The sequence below is a fragment of the Saccopteryx bilineata genome, chromosome 12, assembly GCF_036850765.1.
Source record: "Saccopteryx bilineata isolate mSacBil1 chromosome 12, mSacBil1_pri_phased_curated, whole genome shotgun sequence".
Classification (NCBI taxonomy): domain Eukaryota; kingdom Metazoa; phylum Chordata; class Mammalia; order Chiroptera; family Emballonuridae; genus Saccopteryx; species Saccopteryx bilineata.
In genome coordinates, this window is record NC_089501.1 from 26,233,047 (window position 1) to 26,249,213 (window position 16,167).

Here is a 16,167-nt window from a genome sequence, read left to right on the forward strand (position 1 = left end):
GTGGTTCTCACTATCATTTTGGTTGAACCTGATAGGATTTACTTTTTTCTTTCTTAGGTTATCCAAATGTGAAACATTTTTCTTGGGATAAATACTTAGAAGAAACCAATTCTTTACCTGCTCCTGCAAGAGCTTTCAAAGTGGTGAGAGAATACAGTATATTTTTACAATATTTGATTAAGTCATGTGGTGATAATGTTCACTCATTGAGATTTAAGAACAGAAAGACGACTGGTGAATGGGAATAGGAATGGGTGGGAAACAGAAGGCCAAAATGATGTTTCTGAATTTTTATAATTTTGAAAATCAAAATTATTTCTTAGGTTTTTGTTGTTGGCATCTAAAAACTACTTCCATTTTGGACTTAAACTTGCCTTGGAAAATAATTCTGTTTGAGTCAGTGTGGACTGTTTCTTGCACAGCAAGCTTCTCTTTTTTCCAGCTAGATATTCTGAAAGACCAATCAGGACGGACATAGTGTCCTGATGAAAATTTTATCCAATAATTCCTTTAAATTTGTTTATGGTGAGCTGAGATACTGTTTTTATTTGGTTGCTATAAATTAGCATGTTTAATTACCAAAATTCAAGATTATCTGCTTTTATGTTACCTTTTTCTAAACCTGGTTCATTGTTTCTTATTTAATCTTATATTAAGATTCAAAGTAGACCTCATTTCTGTGTAAGGGAAGAACAAGAAGTGAAATATATTTTTTAAAAATTTTCTGTCTCAAACTATTTTATAATTTTTATTTCCAGTGAATTTAAAGGAAAAGATATGTTAAATATTTTTAATGTGGTATAGTCTATTATAAACATTTTTCTTTGAATTATCCTTTTGTGTATAAATTGCAAGGGCTTTTTAGAATTAATTGGTAGGTATGAGCTCAAATATACAAAAAAAAAAGTCAGATTTTTCGAGAAAACATTTTACATGCAAAAAGCCATATTGAAGAATATGTATGATTCCATCTGATAGTAAAATCAATTTAAAATAGAGTAATATTTAGAGTTATGCCATATTTCTTAATTTTTTATCTAATTAGACCTGTACAAAGAGCTGCATTGCACCTTGCTTTGAACTGGATAAAATTACATCAAGATTAGTCTACATCAGGGGTCGGGAACCTTTGTCTCACGAGCCAGATATGGCTCTTTTGATGGCTATATCTGGCTCACAGACACATCTTTAATAAAAAGAATAATAATGTTAAAAATATAAAACAATCTCATGGATTACAATCCATTCATTTCCTACTGCTCATGTTCAGGGTTGTGGGTGGCTGGAGCCAATCACAGCTGTCCTCCGGGACAACACCAAATTTTTATTGAATGATATGTAATATACACTCATTGTCATTGTATGGCTCTCATGGAATTACATTTTAAAATATGTGGCGTTCATGGCTCTCTCAGCCAAAAAGGTTCCCAACCCCTGGTCTACATGTTTAATATTACATTGGAATCAGAGAGAAAACTAAGATTTCCCTAGTTTGGCTTTTACACTTAATTTTCAGAGCAACACTTTTATTATGCCTATTTTATAGAAGAGAGACGTGAACTTCAGAAAATTTAAAATTGCCTTGCCTTCAGCTACCTGTAGATTTTTCAGAGGTTTATAGCTTTCTGCTGAGTATTGAGTTATTGGTCCGCATTCTCATTTCTGTTCTTACTAGAGTGGTTCTATCTTGCATATTTGATTGCTAATATTCTTCTTTAAAAGATACCTTCTGCTTTATTGCATTAATTATCACCTTTGATCTTTATGTCTTAATTCTGCCATTTTAATGTTCTCTCTTTTTAGAAATAGTTTTCATGCTTGATTTTTGCCAGGTTACCTCCAATTAATGAAAAGAAAATTTTTGTATTCCCTATGGCTAATTAAATACCCACAATAATTTGAATTTCATTTTAAGATCTTTTGCTTTCTGTTTGCTCCTGTAGGCTAAATGGCCAGGCTGTTTCTGTTGCCTACAGGTTTGGCAATGTGATGTGGGATTGTGGTTTTGATCAGGCGGGTGAGATCCAAAGCCACTCTTGGAACATGAGAGTGCGAAAGGCTGGTTTTCTAAGTAGCTCATCTTTTTACTTTTTATTTTTTTAATTATATTTTTGTACATAGAGCCCACATTCTCTTTCCCTGATCTCACTAAAATTTTCTGTTCTGGCAGAAACCTCCACATGGATTCCAGAAAAAAATGAAGCTGGAGATCGTAGACAAAAGGAACCCCATGTTTATTAGAGTGGCAACAGTTGCAGACACAGATGATCACCGAATAAAAGTAAGGGCTTTCTACTGTGGTTTTGCTTTGCCTGTTGTTACAAGACTTCTTGGATGGAAACGTTAGCAGGTCTTTCATTTGTGAAGTCCTATAATTAGTAAAACCACAGGATATACAGTTTAAGTGGCTCTGCATCTTCGTAAGCCAGTATTTATCCAGTTTTTCTTAATCTATAGAAGTTTTCTCTTTAATCACGACTGATTTTTAATATGTCATATCTACTTACTCTATACACACACTCAAAAAAGTAAAAGTCAGCCTGACCTGTGGTGGCGCTGGATAAAGCGTCGACCTGGAAATGCTGAGGTCGCCGGTTAGAAACACTGGGCTTGCCTGGTCAAGGCACATATGGGAGTTGATGCTTCCAGCTCCTCTCCCCTTCTCTCTGTCTCTCTCTCCTCTCTCTCTCTCTCTCTCTCTCTCTCTCTCTCTCTCTCCTCTCTCCTCTCTAAAAATGAATAAATAAAAAAAATTAAAAAAAAATAAAGAAGGGGAAAAAAAAAGTAAAAGTCAGTCATAATTAAGAGAGGGCTTCTTACATAGATAATAGATTTCCTCTGAATAGAATAACTCTACAGTATGTTCTTTTTCAGAAAATTTAAAGCTAATGTTATTTTATGGGGTATGATAGATTTAGACTTTTCAGAAGACTATCTTGCCTTTTAATACCAAAAAAGTAAAGAAAAATAATTTTAGTAATAAAATCAGTTTTTAGTTAACAGTTGGACTGATAAAAGCCAGATGCTGCTCCTGATGTCTCAGAAGATGGCCCAGCTTGTCAGGTCTGAGCCCGAGCAGTGAAAGGTGGCAGCCCGCCAGGGACGCCCTCAGAACTCCTCGTCTCTGTCTGGTTTCCGCATTCGGTTCACTTGCAAACCAGAACAGTGTGTTCTGCTTGCTTCGTAGGATAGTTTAGAATTTCTATTAGGAATAACAGTAATTATAGTAACAGTCAGATACTAGATTTACATGATGTCTTTAGAGGGTAACATTTGTGGCAAGAACCATATGGGAGATTTATGTTCTTATCGTTATTTTGTCCATGAGGCTGAGGCTCAGAAAGACTGTAAATGAATTTCTTATTAATCACTGGCAGTGGTGGAACTAAGTCCCACTCTTCAAATGTAGAAGTCTAAGTTTATGCTGTTTAAAAGAAAAAATCACATACTTAACTATGTTTAGTGACATAATATATAAGAAAATAAATTGCAAAGCAACATGAAAAGCCTGTACAAATGAGGTATTTCTAGAAAATAGAAAGTTTAACATTTAATGCACTATTATACATTATATAATTACTTAATATTAAACATTTTATAAATAATGGAAGATCTGTGTTTACCTTTTTCTAGTATATGTTCTTGTTAATTGTCCTTGGTAGTAATTTAAGACATAAAGCAATTAGAGTATTTTAGGACTAGAAGTACTTTTCTTTTTAAGTCCAGACCAGTTACCAAAGAAGTATAGAATTAAGCAAAATCTTATTTTTATAAGTAAAATCAGTCACAGTTGGAAAACATATGTGTCTTGGTTTGGGAGCATGAAAAGTTTATTCTCATATATACATAGCTGATAGGAATATAAAGCAAGTGTTTCAGCCTTTCTGTAGAGCAGCTGGTGATAGGCATCAGAAGTCTTAGAATGTTCACCCTTTAATTCAAGAATTTCAGTTCTAGGAGTTATGTTAAGGGAATAACCATAGGGGATATGCAGAGATAAAAACTGCAAGAATATATCGGTGCATTTTAACATAGGCCACAGCCACTGTAGGATATGGGTAAAATAAATTATATCTATATGATGTTAAGTCTTTTAGAAGAATATTTAACATTGTTAAGTGAAAATTTTAGGTTTTTATGTGTGATGTCTGGAATTATTTTTTTAAAGAACATATTATATATAAGCAATTATGGAAATAAACACCCAAGATAATGACAGTACTTCGCTTAGGGTGGAACATTATAAATAGATTTTCTTTTTAATTATCTGGTTTCAGGAACACGTTTCCTTTTGTAGTAAAAAAAAATTTTGATTCTATGGGGTTTGATTCTAGGATTAATTGGTTTCAAAGCTTGAAAAAGTGGATTCTTTCCAAAGGATGTTATTTGAGCTCATATATATGTACTTTAACAATTCAACTGTGTACTGTTCCATCACTAAATATATCATAATTTATGTAACCAGTTCTCTGATGGTGGGTGCTCTGGTTGTTTTTACTACAAAGAGTTGAATTATTGAGAGTATCAAGTCAAAGATGATGTATTTTATAAGTGTTGATTGTTATTGCCAAATAACTCTCCAGAAATACAGCACGAATTAATACTCTTATAAGTCATCTATCTGAGCATCAATTTATCCTTATACTCACCAGCTCTAGGAATCACCAAAATGGAACATTTTTGGCAGGTTGAAAAGAGAACTGCATTTCGTGGTTCTAATTTGTAATTTTTAAATTATAAGTGAAACTATCTTTTTATATGTTTACTGGTCATTTATTTATTTATTTATTTATTTTTTGTATTTTTCTGAAGTTGGAAACGGGGAGGCAGTCAGACAGATTCCCGCATGCGCCCGACTGGGATCCACCCGGCACGCCCACCAGGAGGCGATGCTCTGCCCATCTGGGGTGTCACTCTGTTGCAACCAGAGCCATTCTAGCACCTGAGGCAGAGGCCATGGAGCCATCCTCAGCGCCCGGGCCAACTTTGCTCCAATGGAGCCTTGGCTGCGGAAGGGGAAGAGAGAGACAGAGAGGAAGGAAAGGGGGAGGGGTGAAGCAGATGGGTGCTTCTCCTGTGTGACCTGGCCGGGAATCGAACCAGGGACTCCTGCATGCCAGGCCAACGCTCTACCACTGAGCCAACCGGCCAGGGCTTATGTTTACTGATCATTTATATGTACTTCCTTGTTTATGAATCATTTGTGTGTATTTTCCATCCTTTTACTGGGTTTTCATTTTTTTGTATTCATGTGAAGTTTACAAATTAAGGAACAGAGTGCATTATTATATGTGTAACAAATGTGTTTTCAGGTTTCTAATGGTTCTTCCATCTTATTTGCAGTATTTGCTAGTCAGGTTTTTTTTGTTTGTTTGTTTTTGTATTTTTCTCAAGTAAGAAGAAGGAAAGCAGAGAGATAGACTCCCGCATGTGCCCAACTGGGACTGGCAAGACCACTAGGGGGCGATGCTCTGCCCATCTGGGGTGTTGCTCTGTTGCAACCAGAGCCATTCTAGTGCCTGAGGCAAGGCCATGGAGCCATCCTCAGCACCCAGGCCAACTTTGCTCCAGTGGAGCCTTGACTGTGGGAAGGGAAGAGACAGATAGAGAGAAAAGAGAAGGGGAAGGGTGGAGAAGCAGATGGGTGCTTCTCCTGTGTGCTCTGGCTGGGAATCAAACCCGGGACTTCCACACGCTGGGCCAATGTTCCACCACTGAGCCAACCGGCCAGGGCCCCCAGTCAAGTTTTAAATTTTGATGTAGTCAAATTGATCAGTTTTATTTTATTTGTTTGTTTTTATTCAGTGAGAGGAAGGGAGGCAGAGAGACAGCCTCCCACTTGCACCCTGACTGAGATCCACCCAGCAAGCCCACTAGGGGGCAGTGCTCTGCCCATTTGGGCATTGCTCTGTTGCTCAGTAACTGATCTCTTCTTAGCACTTGAGGCGGAGGCCATGGAGCTATCCTCAGCATCTGGGGTCAACTCACTCCATTTGAGCCATGGCTGCAGGAGAGGAAGAGGGTGAGAGAGAGAGAGAAAAGTGAGAGGGGAAAGGATGGAGAAGCATATGGGTGCTTCACCTATGAGTCCTGACTGGGAATTGAACCCAGGACATCCACATGTCAGGCCAACACTCTACTGCCCGGTCAATCAGCCAAGGCCTCGATCAGTTTTTTTATGACTGTTGAGTTTGACGTCTTTCTTGTGAAGGTTATCTAACTCTAAGATTACAAAAACATTCGCTGATATGTTCTTCTAGAAAATTTATTATTCAGGTTTTTTAATGTTGAATTTTTTATTCATCTGTCTTATAACTATTAAGAGTTTCACAGACTTTAAAAAGAAAACCTAGATGGCAAACTGGGTTTAAAAGTAAAATATACAGGGTGGGACAGAAGTAGATTTATAGTTGTTCAAATGGAAAATAACACAATAATTAACAAATAATAATCCAAGAATAAGCTGTTTCATGTATTCTGTATTCACAGCTGTAAACCTCCTTTTGCTGAGCCCTGTATATAGGCTATCAGTATATCCTTTCACCCTAAAAGAGAAAATATATAGCTATATAATACTTAAAAGATACCTCGCTGGTTTTTAGCAGCCATGCCTGAAAGATCAGTTGTGTTTTTACCTGATGGCCAGTTAAGATGACCAGTCTCTTTGAGAGAGATTGTATTCATTTATAAGAAAATAATATCTAAAAATGCATTTGATGGAGGCATATTATAAACTGGGTATATTTAATAGGGCATTGAGTTTTTTTTTAAAAAAAACGACTTTTTTTAAACATGATTCTGGGAGACGACATTGCTACACGAGGTCCTGCTGCCTCTCCCTGCCGCCCTGCTGCCCCTTCCTGACTGACCCATGCGTTACTTCAGGAGGGTTTACTGGCTTTTTGGTGTTGCTCTTATGATGATAAGTACTCAGGTTGCTTACTGGGAGATGTATGTAACATATCTGTAGAAGTATTGCCCAAAAAGTGCCTTTGACCAGACATTTATTGATGGTTAGATAACTTGAAGATAGGTCAAAAAGTCCATCTTTTCTCATAGTATGAATGAAGTAATTTAAATAATTGAAACATTGTACTTGGCATTAAATCTATATAAGTTAGAAGAGAATGGATATGGTTACGGTGGGCAGACTTTTTACTGTAAGAATTTTTAGACCTGAATTGCTTCATTTCTTTTTGTTACCCAGGTTCACTTTGATGGCTGGAATAGTTGCTATGATTACTGGATAGATGCAGATTCTCCTGACATCCACCCCGTGGGCTGGTGTTCAAAAACTGGGCATCCTCTTCAGCCTCCTTTAAGTAAGAAACACAAGGATAACCAAAAAAAATTTTCTATTTTCTTTTTTAATGTTCAATACTTTCTTTTCCCTTACTCTTCTCTTTCTACTGTCCGTTTCTTGTCTATGTAATCCTTTTCCCTCTTGCTACATTTTTAACTTCTTCGTAGCAAAAATATGTATGAGAAAAAAATTAATATTTGAAAAAGTAAAGTGTGTATAGGTATTCTTTTTTTTTTTAGAAGTAGTTATCACCTTTTAAAATTAGTACTGAATTTTTAGAAGACAATCTGTCAGGCAATCAAAATTGAATGTCTTATTTTCAGTATCATAATAGTGAGTTTATACCATAGTTTTGCAAAATGTTACTATCAGGAGAAACTGGAGCAAGTGTATAAAGGACTTCCCTTTATTAATACTTATGACTGCATGTGGTCTACAGTTACCTCAATGAACATTTCAGTTAAATTCAAATTCAGGTTTTTTTTAAAAGTGGTACACCAAGAACTTGACATGTCATGATCTCAATTTTGAAAGAAAATATGTACATTGTAAAAAAATAATGTAGGAAATACAATAAGTTATCATCAATTTTAAAAGTATTTAGTGTGCCTTCCTCAACTAGTGGCTTCACTTCCGGATGCCACGTGTGCTCTGCATAAGGGCTTATACAGAAATGCACAGACATGGTATTGGTTACGGAATGTTTGAGATAGCAGAACTTGGAAGCAAGTATTGGTTAAATAAATTGTAGTACACTTATACTACCGATACTATGCAACAGTCCTAATGGGTAGTACTGTTGAGATGGAAAGATTGTAAGACATGGTCTTTAACTTAAAGACTAAAGAAGAATGTTTCAGAATAGTACATATCTATGTTGTCCCTTTTATGTGGCAAAATATAAGAAAATAAGCCACCTGATACATGAATCAGATGTGTGGGAAGCTTAGTACAGCATCTAGGCGGGGAGGCGTTGAGTGTCAGGACAAGGGGGTATGAAGTGTGGAGAAGGGGTGCAGCTCGAATGGGCTCCGGAACTGTTCTCTGGTCTCCAGTGTGCTGTTTGAAGTTTTCACGGTGTGAGATTCATATATTAATTATGTTATTTACTTGAAAAAATTCTTTAGGATTCTCTCATTAATTCAGATTAGGTATCTCTGGAATTTGTGACATTTTGAAAGGTTTAGATGAAAGTTTACTGTTTTATTATTGAACCAAGATAAAGAGTGTAAACAGAGTCATAGGGGAGCACCGTTAGAAGTAGAGACTTTTAAGATACTGTTAATTTTATAGAATCTACTTGTTTTTTGTTTATATGTATTGATTTAAAATTGAATTTTTTTCGCTACCTTTTCTAATCTCAAGCATTGGACTCTTATAACCTTCAGGTTAACTTTACGCCCCTTCTTTCTTTTTCTTTTCTCCCCTCCCCTTTGTCCTAGGCCCCTTAGAATTAATGGAAGTGTCAGAACACGGTGGATGCTCAACCCCGGGATGTAAAGGGATTGGTCATTTTAAGAGAGCAAGACACCTGGGCCCTCACAGGTAGGTGGTGCTGCGGCTCACTGGGGATTCCTTACATGGTCAGATAGAGGGCGTCTGATATGTACAAAGTAATGGTTTTCCTGTACACTGAATAGATGTGACCTAATTTTAAATTTAAATCCATAGGAAATATGGTTACCATAGTGATCCTATAAAAATGAAGAGTATATCTGTAGTTAATCTGTCTAGGAGAAAATGCATTTACAGTTTAAAGTACATTTACTCCAGCTGTTTGGCTTTTCTTGGCAACATGACTACTGGCACAGATCTTAGCTTCTGAAACAGTTATTGTGGGTTGACCATTACTAATGAGAAGAAGGCAGGTCCTGTTGGAAATATTTGTTCAGTAGAATATTATATGGTCAGGTGACAGCGATTTGAATACAGAGAAGTGATATTGTGGTAGATTAATAGAGATCAGAAAAAAACACAAATATAATCAAACATGAGAATGTGTTGATCAGAAAAGTGTTTTTCAGATTTTTTTCTCTTACCCCTAAATAACTTCCATTTGAAATTTGATGTATTATTTAGGTGATTTGGAGGTCGTTTTAGATTTTTTTAAATTTTTACTGAAGTACTGAGAAATTCTTATGATTTAAGTGGATTTTTTTAAAGAGCAAAAGCAGTATCCATTTAGATATATATTAATAGCCTTTCAGTATAATTGTTTTATTTGCATATTAATTGGATTGCCCAGTAAGAAAAATGAGTCCTTGTTTATCTAGATTGTGCAGGTTGTGAATCTAGGTCTTTAAAGTACTTAAAGATTGGACTGCCTGTTCCTCTGAGAGTTAATAGGAATTGTAGAATTGGTGTGATTATTTTCACCTTTGTGTAGTTCCCTTTCTTTTTATCTCTGTGACCTTTCCACAGAGCTGCTCGTCTTCCTTTCGCCACACTCCTCCTGGGTTACTTTATGTGAGGGACGTCATGTTCTAGAGCAAAAAGTCTGAGCATGGGAAGGAAGGTGATTCCATTTGCAAATATCCACTTAAAAATCCTTTATGCTGTTCGTGTGATTGCAGTACAAAAGTTGTACGATTAATTTAAACTGAGTTAAAAAATACTACAGTTAGAAGTTATTTAGTATTTCCAAGTAAAGACAACTGCAGTATTGTCAGACATTATGTAAGTCTGAATGCCAGGAGTAAGTCATTAGAATGCTCACTTCCCATTAGGTATTTATAAGTTCTTTTGTTCAGTACTTATTTTAGGACAGCAGTTTTTCCCTAATAACTAACACTTACCTAGCATTAATTTACTCCGAGGGGGTATTTCACTAATGGTTTTGCATGCATTGGGTAACCTTCCAGTGATCCTATCGTATAAACCGTCCCTCTGAGTTTCTGAGGCAGCCCCTATGGCCTTTGGAGGTGTCCTGACTTGCCCGTTTGACAGCTGGTTGAGGGGGAGCTGGGAACAGCCGCCTTTCTCACTCAGGGGTCTCTGCCCTTGACCCCTTCCTTCTCATTGCCCATCCCTGCTCCATGAATTAGTCCCAGACCCAACTTTCAAAAGCCTCATGGACTAATGGAACTATTACATAAGCTGTACATAACTCAATTAAAATATAGACACAAAATGGTAACTAATTGCTGAAGCTTTAACACGTGTACCCAGGAAGAAAAAGAAATCTTTAAAATGATTGAGTCCAGACATTATGTTATTAAGTTACAGTTGAAAATTTAAAAATATAATTTTTTTTTTTTTTGGTCTTCTGGGAAGAAAACCCACTTTATAGCAATGCCCGTAATCTCTTTAGGAGAGCTCTTGGTCTGAGCTGAGTCTGGCCTGTCACAGCAGGGTGTGTGGTGGCAGTCCCGTCCCCTCCTGGACGGCCCTGGTCATTCCTCAGGACCACCTTTCCCCAAGTGCCCTGTGGACCTCTGAGGGCCCCTCAGCTGGGCTGTACCCCCTCACCAGGTTTCAGTGATTGTCATGGAGCATTTCTTCACAGACGCTGTGTTGTATTGGCTAAAAGCAGGCAACAGCGATGAGTATAGTCATGGAAGACTTTATGGAGAAAAGCGCTAAGGCAGTCTTTCCGTGTGATTGGAACCATAGTAGAGAATTCTCGGTTTTTTGGGAACAAGAGAGGAAGCAGTAGGCATCATAGCTTAAAAGACATGCATTGATAAAGAAGTGTGTTTAGGGCATAACTAGGCGAGCTGTACAGACGTCTGACTAGAGCCTCAGGGAGGAGGATGTAGTTCAGAGAACTGTGGGCAGTCAGCTCCTGCCCGAGTTCCATCTTCCTTGTTCTCAACTCCTGCAACTGCCTTTTCTTAGTCTCCCGACTCCGAGCTCCTATTTGCAACACTCAGAGCTCCGTATCAGGCAGGAGATTCATCCTTACGAGGCGCAGACTATTTTTCATGTCGTTAGGAGACTTGCGGAGTGGCTGCTGCATCGTGGATGTTCTTTGAAAGGTTCATTTCACTGACACTTATTTTTGTCCTTGCTGAGAATGCTGCGCTTAAGAAAACATAATGAGCCAATTCTCTTTGGATTAATTTACTGAGAAGCTGCATAAATCAAAACATGAATTCTTTGCTTAGATAACAAGGAAGGTTTCCTTTTAGCAAGAATAATCAATTTTATGAACATGTAAGCAAAAGCTTGTTTTGACTACCATTGGTTGTTGGCTTTTCTGAAAATGATAATAGTTGCATCTAAGTGTTAGGAATAGAACATGTATCTCAACAATGGAATTGGAGAATGTGATGTGTTTAAATGTTGAAATCTAAATGATCAAGAAGTGAGTTGAATTTGGGTATGAAATTTTTGTCTCTAGGAATATTCAGTAGCCAAATCTTATCTCTCCAGGAAGGGAGCATTGCTATTTTCACATTACGGTGTTTTTCTTTGCTGATTCATTCACTTGGTCTACTGAGAGGTCAAAGAATAGGAGGAGTTTAAAGGAGAAGTAAAGTTGTATAACTCTGCATATTCTACATATCCGGTGCCTTCCGAGATAAATCTTTCCAGTGTAGGGTCTGATCTTGGAGAATTTAAGGAAGAAAAGAAAAAAATAGAGAGCATGTCCCATAACGTCTAAAAGGTATTTATCAAGTCCATGAAAAGTTTTTTGCAGGGAGAGAGAGAGCGAGAGAGAGAGAGAAGAGAGAGAGAGAGAGAGATAGGCACATTGAGCTGCCCCTGTGTGTGCCCTGACTGGGGAATCAAACTGGCAGCCTGCGTGCTCCAGGACGATGTTCCAACCACCGAGCCATCCAGCCAGGGCTTAATTTTTATTTTATTTTATTTTATTTTATTTTATTTTATTTTATTTTATTTTATTTTATTTTATTTTATTTTATTTTATTTTATTTTATTTTATTTTATTTTATTTTATTTTATTTTATTTTATTTTATTTTATTTTATTTTATTTTATTTTATTTTATTTTATTTTATTTTATTTTATTTTATTTTATTTTATTTTATTTTATTTTATTTTATTTTATTTTATTTTATTTTATTTTATTTTATTTTATTTTATTTTATTTTATTTTATTTTATTTTATTTTATTTTATTTTATTTTATTTTTATTTTTAGAGACAGAAGGGAGAGGGAAAAGAAACATTTATTTGTTGTTCCACTGAGTCATACATTCTTTGATCACTTCCCGTGTGTGTGCCCTGACCGGGAATCAAACCTGCAACTTTGTCTTTCAGGGACAATGCTCTTAAAAGACTGAGCTAACCGACCAGGACATGAAAAGTCTTAAAATTAGTAACTCTGGACACATATTTGGAAACTATCAGCATTATATTAGTTCAGCACCCATCCATGAAACCCTGGCCGAGGGCCTGCCTTGTGCTGGGTTAGGCCACAGACTGGGCAGGGGGGGAGGGCCCCTGTTTCTGAAGGCGGGAGTGGAGGAGCCTCTGACAGGAGCATCAGCTGCCCTGGGGGAAGCAGAGAGCCTTCGGGAATGGGGCCTATTATAGCCTTTTTAATGCTGCCTTTCATGTTTGCTGAGGCTCTGTTACACGGAGGGGTTGCCAGTCATTTTCTTTTAAAACAATAATGATAGATAAGATTTATTGATAACTTCCTATGTTCCAGGCACTGTTTTAGGACATACATATTTAATCTCATTTAATCCTCACAGCAACTCTGTGAAGCAGGCAGTATGCTAGTCCATGTTTGGCAGATGAGGCAGCAGTCTTAGAGTGGTTCAAGACGTGCCCCGGGTCAGACCGTGGTAGAGCTAGGACCCAGTGCAGGTTGGCATGGCACTGAAGGGTCTGCCCTTAACTGCATGGCCGTCACGCGTGGCATAGTGGATTGATGGAGTGTGCCACCCGTGTGTTACAGGTTTTTGTCGTGACAGAGTGTGAAATGATTATGTGAGCACATAGGGAACTGAAATTGTATGTTTCAGGTTTTTGTCATGACAGGGTGTGAAATGATTATGTGAGCACTTAGGGAACTGAACCTAATTGTTTAAATAAATGATTTTACAATTAAAAAGATTTTGTAGGTGGCTTTAGGGGACAGGGCACAAGTCAGTTTTTCCACCTTTCCTAATAAGCTAGCCCAGTCTTTCTTAGGAAAAGCTTCCTCGAGAGGGCCCGGAGGGGTGAATATTTGTGTATATAGCTGATGGGGAATTATTTGCTAATAGAACAGGGTGCAGACTAATAAAGTGCTTACAGTATAGACCTCTGAAATCTTTGTGCATAGATGCAATCTGAGGAACTGTGTAACAGTAGACTTGTGTGATCTATAGACATGTGAGTATCCATGACTGGAGGCTCACATGTGGTGAGACACACATGACTTATGTTTTGTCATTAGAAACTTAGTACATGAGAAACTAGAATGATTACATTCTAATGAGAACCAACTCTTTCCACAGAAGTTTGTTCAGCATTGGTGGGTTTATAAAGTCATTAACTTTTAAAACTGCAGGAACATTGTAAACTTGAAAATGAGGAAATTGACTCAGTGAGGTCAAGTTTTAGCTGTATCCATACTAGCTATATGACAGCAGCAGCTTGCTAGGAGACAGCAGTAAAAGATGGATGTAAGTGTCATAGAGTAAGGAGAAGGAAATTCTTCAGCATTGCAAGGCACTATTGAGTGATACGGTGTAATGGTTAGGAGACCGCCAGAGTTCACGATCGAGCTGGACCAAGCACTGCGTGAGTGGCATCAAGCAAGTTCCCTTTTTAAAGCCTCTGTTTCTACATCTATAAAATGAGCATTAGAATAGGTAGGAACAGCCTCCCAGGGTTGTGAGAATTAAATGAGGCAACGCGAGTGCAGCACTTAGCCTGGGTCATGCCTTCGATCGTGGTGATTATTGTTGCTGTCACCCTCACTTGACAGCGGAGAACAGTGTCCCAGCTTGTGCTTGCTTGTTAGTACCTAGTGGGTAAAGCAGCATGTTCCTGAGTTCCACCTGGCTGCCGCCCTCCCTCTGCACACATCCCAGCCCTTGAGTACTCCCCATTTGCATTTGCAGCATTCCCTCCCCTCCTTTTTTACCACCTCCCACGTCAGGAACAACCCATAGTACGGGTAAGAATGGGAGGGGTGAAGTTTTCTCAGGGTTCAGAAGAAGAGAGGGTGGGCTCCCTTGGTACATCGTCCTGGCCCATCCCTGTTTGGAAGGCTGTGATTACTTCCCCTGCCTCAGGTTGAGAGTTTGAAATTTCTCTCGGGGAAATTGAGGCACCAAGTCTCCTCCTGGCCTGCAGCCTTGCCTCTCTCTGCGCTGTCCACATTTACACGGTGATCAAGAGAGACGTGTTCTTCCTTACTATAGAGAGGGCTGTCCTTGTGGGGCTTATAAATCTTCTAAACTGTACCTGTCCACTGGAGCGTGCAGCTAGGGACCCAGCACTTCTAAGAATCCTGCGAGTCTTCCCGGTGTGGGAGTGGTGGGTGGGGTTAGGAACAGGAATCTCATTTTCTTTACTTTCTTCGTATTCGATAAACCTCCAAGGTTAATTACAGGCAGTTATTCAGTCATTGTAAAGCCAGGTGTTTAACGGTGACTATACATATGATGGTTTCAGTATTCTAGGGACTGTAGATATCAGTGCAGAGTATCATGTAGTTCAAGAAAATAAAGATTACATTTTTGCTTATATAAGATGTATATGATAAATTTTATAGGCTATTATTGTAATCACTTGGAAGCCTTTTCAGACGCTTCCCTTCCTCTCTCAGGAGAATCTATCAAATTCTCTTGGTAGAGGATAGGCATACACTGTTTAAATTTTTTTCCTGGGTGATTATCAACACTCCTGCTATCACCTCAACTGAGGGGAAGAGCACGTAAGACACCAGTTCAATTTCCGTAAGGTACGAGCCACCTCCAGATTTAAGGAGGCTTGCTCAAACCACAGGGGCAGGACAGGCAATTAGTTGGAGGGGTTGGTCATGCATTGATTGAGACACAGAAGTTTCCAGATGTTCTGGAGTGTGGAAAGCTGAGGCCCAGGCACAGTAGTGTGCTGACGTAATGCTCAGTCAGTGGTTAGGACCCTCAATTTCCTTTGCTTGGATAACAGGAGTGATCCCCACGAGGGAACTGATGGAAGCGAGCGGGATGGGGTGCTCTCCGAGTCGGACTCTGTTCCCTCTTCATATTAGGGACAGGATCAGCTAGAACAAATATGTATCTTCTGGGATAACAGGTGTATTTCTAGACTCAGAAGTGGCACTGTGGAGGAAACCCCTTCCTGTAGATGGCAGCCGCTATTGTTATGGAGATTAAACAGCGTGAGATGACCCTGAGCCTGGAGGGTCACTTTAGGAGGCAGCTCTGTCCGTGGCTCTTCTCTGATTGCCAGCCCTCTTGTGATGTCTTAATATTTTCCTCTTGTGGCTGATTGTTCCAGAAATTTGGACAAGCCCTGCCCTTGGGCAATCCAGAGGGAATTCGATGGTGACCATTGCTCATTTCCAAAGATTGTGTCAAATGGCTTCTAAAAATCTAGTGCATGGACATATTTTCTATCAAAGTACACTTAAATTATGTTTTATAAAATTAAATGTGTTGGGGCAACATTGGTTAATACCATTATATAAGTTTCATGTATATAATTTTGTTACATGGTATGCATATTGCATTGCGTGCACATCACCCAAAGTCCAGTCACCTTTCGTCACCGTATATTTGACCCCCCTTTTCCTTCTTCCTCCTCCTCCCAACCCCTCAAATGAACAAACAAAACAAATTATGTTTTAAAGATAAATATTTCATATTCTATGTTTAATTACATGTATGCACACATATAAATACATATAGCTTGTTCAGTTAAATTTTGGAATTTTATATTCTATAGCCTGTTATTT

The 16,167-nt window shown here is 38.2% G+C and overlaps 1 protein-coding gene across 17 annotated transcripts in view; it reads left to right on the forward strand.

Annotated features, from left to right (window-relative positions):
* Window positions 1-16,167, forward strand: part of L3MBTL3 (L3MBTL histone methyl-lysine binding protein 3) — a 122,979-nt gene that overhangs the window by 65,230 nt on the left and 41,582 nt on the right. For all 17 annotated transcript variants that reach the window (XM_066248075.1, XM_066248082.1, XM_066248083.1 and 14 more), the window contains 4 exons: window positions 58-143; window positions 2,171-2,281; window positions 7,208-7,322; window positions 8,746-8,848. In XM_066248075.1, the coding sequence (XP_066104172.1) occupies window positions 58-143; window positions 2,171-2,281; window positions 7,208-7,322; window positions 8,746-8,848 (415 nt within the window). The remainder of the gene's footprint in view (window positions 1-57; window positions 144-2,170; window positions 2,282-7,207; window positions 7,323-8,745; window positions 8,849-16,167) is intronic.